At 43.7% G+C, this 12,539-nt stretch overlaps 1 protein-coding gene across 3 annotated transcripts in view; it reads left to right on the top strand.

Moving 5' to 3' along the window:
* Positions 1-668: 668 nt before the first annotated feature.
* The window catches only part of ypel1 (yippee-like 1), a 31,241-nt gene continuing 19,370 nt past the window's right edge, over positions 669-12,539 (top strand). Inside the window, exons 1-2 of one of the 3 annotated variants that reach the window (XM_063488882.1) lie at positions 669-1,243; positions 9,689-9,973. In XM_063488882.1, the coding sequence (XP_063344952.1) occupies positions 9,857-9,973 (117 nt within the window). In that variant the 5' untranslated portion in view covers positions 669-1,243; positions 9,689-9,856. Of the gene's footprint in view, positions 1,244-4,340; positions 4,735-4,758; positions 4,988-9,688; positions 9,974-12,539 lie in introns of those variants that run through there. The other 2 variants (XM_063488881.1, XM_063488883.1) reach the window with 2 other exon arrangements.

The following is a 12,539-nucleotide window of genomic DNA, read 5'->3' as shown; positions in this document are numbered from 1 at the left end:
CTGATTGGGTACATGGAGATCTTTCTCCTCGCTGATTGGACTCTATTTGTAGAGCAGGCTTTGTGGCTAGGCTGCTGCTGCCTTCACGTACCTCTCCAAACAGCGAATTTTAAGATCGAAAAAACACAAATAACACGTCTTTATTTTCCTTTGTGTGAAGAGTAACAGCGAAATGTTCCCTGTCACAGCGCTGTTTGACTGGCCCGTTAAAGGTTGTATGACATGTAACATATGAAGAGTCATAACACAAATGAAAGGAGAGGGACGATTGGTTTGCCAGCAAAGAGATGCATGAGCGAATTGTGGATACATATTGTAGATTTTACTCGCTCACTAGCCACAAATTATACAGCTAAGAAAAAAAATAATTTAAAACACCAGAAAACGAATAACGTGAAATAAATGGAAGACAGAAAACTGTTTAGGCTCCTGTTTGTTTCTTGGATAGTTCTAGAAGTTTGCATTTATGTGTGTGTGTGTGTGTGTGTGTGTGTGTGTGTGTGTGTGTGTGTGTGTGTGTGTGTGTCTGGGGGTTAAAATTTAAGTGTTTCTTTCATTTCTCATTCTTGTGCTGAATTTGGGTTCCGCGTGGTTTTCTCACGGGCTGTGTCTGACACCCGCCATTTCCTGCGACACTTAAACGCATCACCGATAGATGGAGATAAAACTGCGCCTTTTCTGCACTTTTTTTTGCACAAGTTTTCCTTCTAAGCCTGCGGCGCTGACGCTAAAGAGAAGCTGCAGACACCGAGGCGACGCTTATAAGTGACAGATCCGCGGCCGTGAACGCGGCTGTGCGCGCATCAGAGAGCTAATTAGGATTTCAGTATAAAAAAGGCCGCAGTCGGGACAGCTCGGCCTGTCCTGACGCTGATGTCGGAGAGCTGAAGGTATAGAGGTGCACCCCAGCATGCACTCGCTCTGATCCCAAACAAGCGGATGGGATTTGGGGATTTCGCCCACGCCGCACTCTTCACGCTTTTGCTTTGTGAACGCATTGAAACTCCAACAAGGACACTGATGTTTCTGGAGACTTTAATAGCACTGGGCTCGACCTAAAGAGGCTGCTGCTGCCTTTATGGGACGGTGAAGCTATCCTCATTTATTTTATTTTATTTTTATTTATTTCTTTTGTTTGTTTTCTAAACTGATATCCACACTGCTGGTTCAGAGGGAAAAGCTTCGATTTCTTGGCCGGGTTGTTTTGGTTCTCTGACGGGGAGGAAGGCGAAGAGTTTTTGGGGTAAGTGCAGAAGCAGTGACCTGCTGGAGGACACGCATGTACTGGTCAGATGGTGCTTTTAGAAGTATGTGCAGATTTTGTCACACTCTGTTTCCTGTTGCACCAAAGGAGTTTTTCCGTATTTAAAGCCTGCTATGCGTGTCTGTGGGGCGGGTTTAAACTGTCTGACGCGTCGGGGAAGAAATAAAAATCAGGTGTCACCCTCTAGAATCTGAAATGATATCATTTAGTCCCCATTGTGGAAGTCCGTGGTCTTATAGGATGGCAGCTCGGGTGGATTTATGTGACCGTGGGGCTTTACCAATCTGCTTACATTAATTATAAGGTTACAACATCCTCTCCTTTAATGGGACACGTTTTGTAATTTGATCTCCAAGTTGCGTTCAAGAGCAGAAAAAAGCACGGTTTGCAGCTGCTTTCAGCTGATTATCTACGCTGCCTTCATCACCACCACCATCATCATCGGTGCGCTTTTTTGGCTGCAGATCTCGGTCAGATTTGTGTGTGTGTGTGTGTGTGTGTAGGGGTGGGTAGGAGGGGAGGGCTTATAATGCCACGTGAACAGGCGACAAAAACACAGCGAAAGGACGGATTTCATAACGTCCACGCGCATTCTGCCTGCACCTCTTGAAGGAAGCTGCAATATTGTGTTTACATGCATCATCATCATCATCATCATCAGCCGCCCTCGTGGTGAAGCAATATCGCCCCTCAGGGTTTGTTACAACACGACAGTCCTCACGCTACAGTTCATTATTATCATTGTTATGAAACACTTTAAAAAAATAAACAAAAGGAGAAACATGAAATGTTGTCTAGGGTAAGCGCGTCCACGACGCCAGGAGCGGAAGGGTAAGAAGAGGCCAAGCTGTACTATTTAATATGAGACCTTTGTTAATGTTTGGTGTGATCATTCGTGGCGTCCTGTTCCAGATGTGATGTCCAGTGTCAGGATGATGCAGCGCTGACACATAAACAGCGCAGCAGCAGCTGCAGGAGGAGGAGGAGGGTGAGGAAGGCTGCTGTTTTTGTGCCTCTTATTCCATAAAAACATCTTGATCACGTGACAGAGCATTGAAGGAACCTGCTGGTCTTTGTCACAGTGGTAGGCTTTGTTTTATCGCCTATGTCGTTGCCTCTTAGAAAAACGACCGTTAATTATTTCGTTATTACTCAGATATGACGTTTCCGGTGTTTCAAACACTCGTGTGGTTTCAGGATGATGTAAGTCTGACTGTTTAGTTGTAAAGAACATGAAAACAATCATTTTCTTAGTTCCATTTGGTTAACTCGCAGATTAATTATTATTGATCTTGAAATAATTAATCAACGGGGTGATTGGAGGGAACGCAAACGCATCATCTTCTTCATTTAACTCGAAGATCCGCAGGTGGGAAACCGAACTGCACACACATGAGTGCGTCTGATTTTTATTTCGCTTTGTGTGTGAAGGAGAGGACAGAATCCAGATTCATATTCTCATCTTGTATTTATTTACACATCCGGGTGTCTGCGCGTTCCCACCTCTCCTTTGTGGTGCGTTCAAGCCGCATGGGAAATAATCTCGACAGTAAAAACAATAACATGTAGGGTTTTTTCTCCCTCCTTTGTTTGGTCTCCAAGCAGAATATGCGATTTCCTTTTCTGGGAAATAAGTAGATGACAGTCTGTCAGAGCAGAAACACAGACATCTAAAGAGTGATACAAGGAAACCGTGATAATGCCATTTATGACCTATTTAAAACTCACAAAGAGAAAAACTGTGGCTGAACATGTGGGTGGAAGACTCTGGGAACATTTTGTTTTATAAAACCAAATTAAGCAGCATAAATCCATCCACAAAAATAATTTCTACTAATGATTTATACAACGGGCAGCACGGTGGCACGGTGGTTAGCACTGTTGCCGCACAGCAAGAAGGTCCTGAGTTCAATTCCACCATCAGGCCGGGGTCTTTCTGTGTGGAGTTTGCATGTTCTCCCCGTGTTTGCGTGGGTTCCCTCCGGGTACTCTGGCTTCCTCCCACCGTCCAAAGACATGCAGCTTGTGGGGATAGGTTAATTGGATAATTCAAATTGCCACTAAGTGTGAATGAGCGAGTGAATGTGAGTGCGAATGGTTGTCTGTCCCTGTGTGTTGGCCCTGCGACAGACTGGCGACCTGTCCAGGGTGTACCCTGCCTCTCGCCCTATGACAGCTGGGATAGGCTCCAGCGCCCCCCGCGACCCTGAAGAGGATAAGCGGAAGCGAATGGATGGATGGATGGATTTATACAACGATTTAACAATGTAACCTAAATAACAAGAAAAAAATCGAGGCACCAATTTTCATGGCTCTGCAGTTATCTCCACTAGCATGCAGCCTGCCTCCTTTACCTCTCACACAGTCCAGCAAAACCTCTGACTGCCTCTGGCATGTTTGGAGGAGGCCAAGTTTGTGCTTCTTTAGCTTGCTAGCTGCCATGTCTCATAGATGTTGTTGCACTTTGGCACATATTCCAGCTGAAGCCATATGGCAGGTGGCTTTCTGTTGGTATTTGAGCTAAAATAAGAAAGTGATTCTTTCCCTGTCCTAGCAAAAGTCAAATCTGATCCTTTCTGTGTGGAGTTTGCATGTCCACTCTAGCCATTTCGGCTTCCTCCCATGGTCCAAAAGCATGTTAGGTTAATTGGTGATTGTAAATTGGTTGTAAACTGTCTGAAGGCAAGGATAAGCTCCACCTTCCACATGACTCTGAAGTGGATAAGCAGGATAAGAATAAAGCAAGGATAGATCGTTGACTAAAAATTCCAAGTATGGCTTTCCAAAAGGATCCAAAAGCATTTAAAGTTTCAAAAGAAATCTTGTAAATATGGATATAAATACTAATTGGTGGAAATCACATTTTAAAAAATAGTCGAAAATGCTTTGGTAATCTAAAGTAAATGAAGTACAAATGTACCTGCAACATAAACAAAGACAAATATTTACAAGAATAAAGTTTATAAATAAACTTTAAAACAGAGTTGTGCTTTTTACAAAATAAGAGTTCTCAAAGGGTGGATTTAAAGAGAATGGCAGGCATTAAAATCGCACAAACACACCATTTTACCTTGAATTGCGCTCTTAATCTGGAATCCATCTTTCCCACCGGAGCCTGAAGGCAGCGCAGGCATCTATTGGTCAGCTGGGCTGTTAATCAAAGCGCACTCTCCCTCCCACGTGGTGACGTTCTCGTAAAGTAACCAGGCCAGTCCATTACGCACACAAAAGGCACAACAAAAGCCCGTGTGGGGAAAAATGAGAACCGTCATCACCCAAAGGACGCAACAATAAGTTCCCATCTGGCAGCATCACCCATGGACCAGAGCCTGGGACGCCGACAATCATTTCTTTAAGTCCAAAAAGCAACAAGAAGTGCAAAAAAAACCCCAACAACAACACCTCTCTGTCTCTTCCTCCAGCAAGCAGTTTTCCACCGAGCTGCGCTCTGCTCAGATCTGATCCAGGTGGTGAGTACAGCAGCAGCAGCTGAAGCGCCGTTTGCTTAAAAACTGAAAGAAAGCAGCAGCCGAGGTTCTGTGTCGCGCTGGATTCAGAGACAGCGCCAGGCTCAGAAAAACAAACAATGAAAGCAGACAGCGACACTGTTGCGCCTGAGCTGGCGTCGTGCTCTTTGTTGGGCATAAACAAATTTAGAAGAGGAGCAGGAGGAATTGGGAGGGCTGCAAACGCGTCTAACGGCCAGATTAACTGCTTTGGATCGTAAGACTTTCAGCGAAAACGCATGTTATCGGGTTGTTTTGGTTAGACTCAGTGATGAAGGGAGCGAGTCTTTTGTCTGGACACTCTTCCTGTTAGTGGTTACCAGAGACGCACACTGTGCTGCCTCTTTGTTTTCACTTTGCTCAGTGCGAATGTCAGCTGTTACCTGTCCTCTGCACTCACATTGCCACCCTTTTAAAAATATCTTTCTGCTTTTAATTTATTAAAATGCAAATATACTTTTGTTTAATTAAAAAGCAGAAGGTGAGATGGCAGGCGATGGAGTGCACGGACACAATAGAGAGGAGGAGACAATGTTGCAGGATTCAAAGCGTCGTGTTTAAAGTGTTTTATCAGCACTTTTATCTGCAGAAGTCCAGAAATGTTAAAGTTTCATCAAAGAAACAGAACATGTGGTTTTAAATGGCCTGAAGTCAGCAACTTGGCTTATAAAGTGTGTGTGTGTGTGTGTGTGTGTGTGTGTGTGTGTGTGTGTGTGTGTGTGTGTGTGTGTGTGTGTTTACCTTCATTGTGCACGTGCCGCTTAAACTGAGCTAATTCACAGAGGGGATTTTGTCCTTTTCATGCAGGGATTAGGCCTCGGCACCTGTGCAGATTATACTGTATGTATGTAAACGTGGCTCTCTGCGTGGGGCCTCTGTGGGCCAGAGTGTGTCTGCATGGCAGGTTTTTACCTGGCTGATTGTGTGTGTGTTTTTGTGTATTTATACGTATATATTCGTGTGTTTGTGTTTGCAGAGCAGCCATGCTTCACGCTGCTTCCTGTTGAGTTGCGGAAGCTCCTTTGTTTTCTGTCTGGCTGCTGGCTTCTGTCTCGGTGCTGCTCTTCCTGTTGCGGCACATTGAGCTCAATTGGAAACTTCTCGAGCCTTTTTAATTGTTTTCCCTCTCAGGGCCGCAGGGTTATTGTTTTGAGGGGATTTCTGTCTAATGGGGCAACCTTTGCTATGCAGAGATGATATTAAGAGAGGCGTGTGGTGGATTTTTCCTTCACTTTGCAACTCTTGAGAGATAAAAGTGAAAGTCTGAGAGTTTGGGTGTACAATGTGCTGGTTGGTGTTTGAATGGGGAAATAAGATCCACAGAGTCGGATTCACCGTATATTTCAGTCAGCATAGGAAATGTGAGCCAGAGAATTTGCAAACTTCAGGAATCCTCACGCTCTGGTTTCATAGGGGGCGCTGGTGAGCCCGAAAATATAAACATTTCATATTCTTCATCCAGTTTTCAACACGATTTTAATAGACCAGGGTGAGAGAGAGGGAAAAACACATTTCTGTGGGTATCAGGAACCTCACAGCACCATGGGTCCCTTTACTTCCTCGGCCATTTTTATTTGGGAGAATTTTGGCTTCCCTGCAAGAGAAACAGAAGTGCGTGAATGTCATTTCATACCCGTTTGGAAGTGTTGTTGATATGTATTTGTATAAAACTAGAAGCAAGTGTAAATGATCATCTCGGTCATTTAGCACAATTTACCCCCATTTATTGAGGATGAGCTCACGATGCGCGCCCTACTGCACCCCAATCTGAACTGCAATCACATTGCAGTGGGACAAACAGGAAGGGGAATACATGTCCTGGATCTGTAAAGGCACCGTTCATAACATCTATGCAGCCATTAACTGTGTTTATCCATCCAATTATGGTAACCATGCCAACCCAACTGACTTCACAGTTTAGTCAGATGATGTTAAAGCTGTGTAGTTTTGGGAAATCTAATCTAAAGTCCTCAAGATTTATCAAGATCCAGCCGGGTGTGTTTACCACGGTTAATTTTATCTCCCTTAACCTAGAAACCTTAGTTAACCTGATTAGCATTCTGTTAGCCCTGTATGTTTAGGGGCTGAGGACTTTGACTCTCTGATAAAGTTACTGCGTGTTGCTCATTTCCTGAAAGTCAGTAGTTCAGCAGAAAAAGGCTAAAAAAAAAAAAAATCCATATGAGGAAAGATACACTTTGTAAATCAGTAACAAAGTTAAACACAAGCAGGCAAAGATGACTTTTCTCAGCTGTCAGTGGAAATCTAATCAGCGCTAAAAGCACAGCAAATAACAGGCGTGCATTCAACAGGTGTCCAGAAACTCGACACCAGTGTTCAGGTGCTCTGCGCCTCCTGGCTGCTGATACACTGCTGCAAATCAATACATGTACCTTCATCGGTCAATCAGCCCGTCACCTTTAGCACCTTCAATCAGCGTGTGCTCTTCAGATGCAGCAACCAGTAAAATAGAAAATGACACAAAATATGATTTTTAAAAAGGGATAAAATGATATTTTTAGCACCGTGCACAGCAGTGAATGTGCGTTTCATCTTTGTCTGCAGAGCTGAACAGTGAGTGGGTCTGAATGTGTTCAAATCTAATTCTGCGTGAGTTCCACTGCACCTTTAAAAGTTACAGTGGTTAATTTATTTTGTGTAAATGTGGAGAAATGCCTCAGTAAATAAAAATATGTTTTCTGGCCTGGCTACAATCCACAAACCTAACAATTAATAATGATTATTCTGATAAGTTTAAATGTCAGGACACTGAGTGCAGCTTTGCATTAGCTTTTCGTTTAGTTTCCAGAGTGGGTTTACTCATTGCAGTTTAGTTTGCAATGTTTAGCTTCAGGTTAATTTTATTTTCTGAATGTTATAAAAGTGCGGGTATTACTAAGGGCCAAGATACGATGCTCACAATAGCAAAACGCAACAGTTTGTGAAGGAAGTTGAGTCACAGTCCGGTGGACATCCCAGTAATCACACACTCCAAAGCCTCGTGAGGCTGGTTGTGTCAACAAACCCGACCACACTGGGAAAAAACTAAAACTAAGAACACTTCCTCAGTTTTTCTTTTTGCTTTTAGTTTGGCGAGCACAAAGTATCCTCTCATTTTATTCTTTTATCCAAGTCTGTTTGTGGGATGTTTTTAACGCCTACTTTTAGTCTTTTCTTGATTTAGATTTAGTCCAGGATCACAGCCTTGGGTGGGGTGTCTGGGATCGGGCTTGTTCAGGCATGTCCGTGGAAGTTTGAAACCTGGGAAAAAGTCTGCACGCTGTTTGGATCTGGTTTAATAATTAAATGCATTTTTAAAACATTCTTGCGAAGACCTGTGCAAACTTTTGTGATCATTTTTATTCATTTTAACAAATTTGGGGACACAGTTTGCTGTGGGAGACCCCTGCCAACATGGACTTCTGATTGTGTATGGAGAAGTGATATGTGTGGTAATGCTGTTAGCAGAAAGCAAAAGATGGAGCAAACCAAATCAAAGGAGGCAGAAGGGGAGAGATCGATTACACTGAGCTCATTTAGGCTCTGTTTCTAGCCTGCACAGGTGTGCCCAAATTAGCCTAACAACTCCCCCTACCTGCACAGTCCCACAGGGAGAGCAGAGAAACCGTAGCAGTGTGAAAGTAACATCTGCATGTCAGTGCAGTTCCAGGAGCCGACGAGTCCCCGCAGGACATTACATCCTAACGAGATCATCAATGTCACTCACTTCACCTGCAAGTGGTTTTAATGTTGTGGCAGATCTGTGCAGGTCTGTCACTCCGGGCTCTTTTTTTTTTTTCTTTTTGAGGTTAAAAAAATTCCAGATATGCATTTTTTTATGTGAGCATTAATCTCATATTGGTCATCTGGGAGTCACATGCTTGCAAACAGCTGCACAGTAGGAGGAAGAGAAGGAAGACTCCACATGGGTGGATGTTTAGCATCTGTGTAGACCTGCAGACGTGTTTTTCGTGAACCCCCTTCAAAGCTCGCACCTATTATCAGGCTTCTGTTTCATTGTCTCAGCAGCTGTGCTGGTGTGCAGTTTTTAGCCTGCTTTCACTTTTACCTCTGAAACCTTTGCAGACAGTCGTGCTTCTTTCTTCTTTAAACGCCACGTTCCAAGATAAGGCTAAGAGATGTGACTAATGGTATCCTTTGACATAAAATCCCAGAAAGTTGATTCATATAAACAAACGTTTCATCAGTCAGCCAAGTCCATTCCAGACTGAAGAAATCACTCGTCTGAGTGATGAAACACTTCTCCCACTGAAAACACTGCGTCCAGATGAACTGAATCAACTTTCAAGGATTTTCCTGCCTGGATTGTTCGGCATGCATTAAGATACTTTGACGTCAAGTGTCCAACAAAAACGATCATGAGCCATTTGTTCGTGTAAAGTAATGACATGAGAGGAAAACATGTTGAGCTACTTGAAAAATTGACATCTGAGCAGCATTTCCTTAAGTTTCTACAGGCACAAGAGTTGGTGCCGAGTTTTAGATTCTAAATACTGTATATTTTTGTCCTTTGAAGGATTTTTGTTCCTCCTGAGAAATTCCTCTGACTTATCTCCAAGCTGCTAATCTCTTCTCGCATCTTTCAGTCTAAAGAGACAAAATGAAGACAGGCTGGTTTCTGTCATGTGCTGTGAAGAAGAAAATAGTTTGAGAGCAGGTGAAACGTATTATGTGGCCTCTGACTCGTTGTCATATTAAGTTACATAACCACGCAGCCGTGTTGGTAGGGGACAACATGCGACTGTAATCACTTAATAGATGTTTCTAATCAAATGATTGTTCCAGTGAACGAGCTGTTTATATTGGAAATGCAATTAAGCTCATGAGCGCTATAAATAGGAAGTGCGGAACGTGCCGCTCACCACATCGTCTCTTTCCTTTTCCCACTTATCCGCAGGTTTGATTTTCTCCCGTGGTGTCTGTGTGGAGCGTGCCACACACCCACTCCACAACAACGACGGCTTTTGCTTGCATCTTCCAGTGTTTCTTCTGTCAGCAAGTCCAGCAGAGCTGCAACTCTTCCAGTGCCAGCCCTGACACCAGCGAGGAGCCCTGCCCCACTGACATGGTGAAGATGACCAAGTCTAAGACCTTCCAGGCTTACCTGCCGTCCTGCCACCGCACCTACAGCTGCATCCACTGCCGAGCACATCTGGCCAACCACGACGAGCTCATCTCAAAGGTATGACGGCTCCACACGAGCTCACCCGTCCCTGCCCTTCATATAAAGCCACCCTGCAGCACTTCACATGACTTCAGCTGCTCTGTTTTATTTATGGGGGAAGGAAAGCTTCAGGGTTTTGCACTTGTCTCACAAATCTCACAGCAGCTACACTTGGTGCCGTCCCGAAGGTCAACTAGAGAGAAATATTACATTAGTGTAGCGTGCTTAAAACACCCTGATCAGCAGCGAGTGTTGGCCCTCTCCTTAGCGCTATAAATAAAAGCTGCGAGTGTCGGCCCATTCTGTAAGCTATAAATAAGTGTGGATAATGTGATGTAGTCGAAGAAGCAAATGTAGGTTACTGTGGCACAGCAAACTGTTTTTAGCCATACTGTCTGTTTGAAGACACGTCATGACGTGAGAGCAGAACAGAGAATTAATCTGAGCGAGCGCCAGCAGGCTGCTCCGCGCCGCACACCGTGCTCATGTTTGTTTGACTACTATGGTGACCAGCATGCCTCGGGAACTTCTCGTAATCTGCCGTGCTCGCCTGAGCTGACAGGAAATTTTAGTTATATAAAACCTAAAATGCGAGTTTGGAAGAGTTACGAGACGGGAGTCTGTCGATAAATGGGTCTCTCGAGTCCCATAAACTGGCCTCGCTTCCTGAGCTCATAGCCTGAAGCCGGTGTGGAAGTGCATAAACCTGCAGTGTTCATGAAGGCCAGCAGGGGGCGAGACATTCAATTGCAGGGTGTGTCCACCTCGTTATTGACAAACTGTTACCGTATGAGTGTGAGGTGTCCTTTAATTGATCGCATCTGGTTTCAAAAAGCTACCATGGCGATGGCCGAAATGTGTGATGTCACTATCGCTATGTCCGTCTTTAATATACAGTCTATGGTTGCATTTTACAGCCCAGAGCGTTCTTTAGCATAGTGACTAGTGGAGTTCACTCTGTTATAACCTAATGTTGTGGTATTAAATGTATGTTTTACAACCAAATATTTACTTTCAGCCAGCTCAGCGAGCAGGTGTGCTCACGTGAATTTTGGGAGCTTTTGTTTTTTCTATTGTTCCTTCAAAATAAGAGCTCAGCTGCCTCGTGTTAGGAATAAGGTGGATCATGTGCTTTAAAACCTTAACAATGTGCTATAAGAGTTTCACTGTACAGTATTTTATAGACTGTATATCAAAAATGGTCTCACCTGTTGGTTAGTCCTGCTGTGAAGGCTCAAGCTTAGCATTGTTGATGCCGCCATGTTTATTTTTCTTTCTTTGGAGCTGGCAATGAAACCACCTTTAACCAAAACGTGGTTATTCATAACATGTGTCACATAACTTCATTATAAATACTTCTGAAGGCACAAACAGCACAAACATGCTGAGGAGGTTCAGTGACTCAGTCAGATTACCTGAAGGCTCACAGACTGCGAGTGGCTTTACCTGTCTGTGTCACAATCCACCTGTTACTCAAAGTGGGTCACCTCCTAGTATTGCATAACTTTTAAACAGCTGACATGTGTAAATAAAAACACCTACCTTACCGGTGTCATTGAGGGGAAACTGAAACTGCTTTGTGTTTGTTTAATATCAGGCTCTATGCTGTGCATTTAGGCTGTAACTTTGGGCTGTTAATCCTGGCAGTCTTTTTGGGATTGACTCGCTTTAACTGTCCATTTGAGTTTTTGACACTTCATTTCTAACCCTGACTCTTGAACCCTAATCAGTGAAGATTTTAAATAAGTGATCCTCACTAGATGGAACTGAATTAGAAGCACAAGCAACACGCATGTGAATTTGTAAAGTTAGAGCTCTGAAAGTGTGTTTATAGGAAAATAAATGTAGTTTTGTGCTGATTTATGCAGCTCACGGTTAAAATCGAGCTCTGATAATTATGCAGACTTATCTGCAGATCAAAATGAATGGCATGTTTTCCTTAGTAACCATGGGGATGACTTTCTCAGGCAGTCATATTTGACAGCATGCTCGTAATATTTTGTGGTGAATAAATATGTCTAAACTGTGAAATCCCACTCAGCAATATCTGATATCAGTTCTGGCAAATGACACAGATGAAATTTTATGTGATGCTCAACTTCCTTATTGCATCTCCACAGCTCGTGTACCTGTCCGCTCTTGCGTCTGTGTCTGGTTACTGCCCATAAATTCTCCGAGGCTGGGATGCTGGGCGGGGCTGCTATTATCACTGACGCTGCTGCAGAGCATGAAAGAGCTGGTCGCTCTTTTAAAGTGTTACTGCCGTGGCTATTTTTGCTTCTGTGGCTGTTTTTGAGTTAAAAACGTCAAAGCTGAAAGCACCGCTTTGGTTCGCTGAGCATCTTTGGTAACCTCATACATGCTTTGAAAATCTGAGATGGATAAAATAGGACAGTCGAGCTTCGTATCTGCGCCGCTGGCCACACGTTTGCCGGGAGTCTGGGGACGTGTTTTTGTTTGTGTTTGCTCATATCGTGTCTTGTCATGATGTAGATAAGTGTGGATTTAAAGAGCTGCCTATTGCAAAATGTCAGAGATAATGTCTTCAGATTCCATAATCTCCATGAACAAAAGTTTTAAATAA

Source organism: Pelmatolapia mariae, linkage group LG12, assembly GCF_036321145.2.
Source record: "Pelmatolapia mariae isolate MD_Pm_ZW linkage group LG12, Pm_UMD_F_2, whole genome shotgun sequence".
Classification (NCBI taxonomy): domain Eukaryota; kingdom Metazoa; phylum Chordata; class Actinopteri; order Cichliformes; family Cichlidae; genus Pelmatolapia; species Pelmatolapia mariae.
This window is presented reverse-complemented; position numbering and strand designations above follow the sequence as displayed.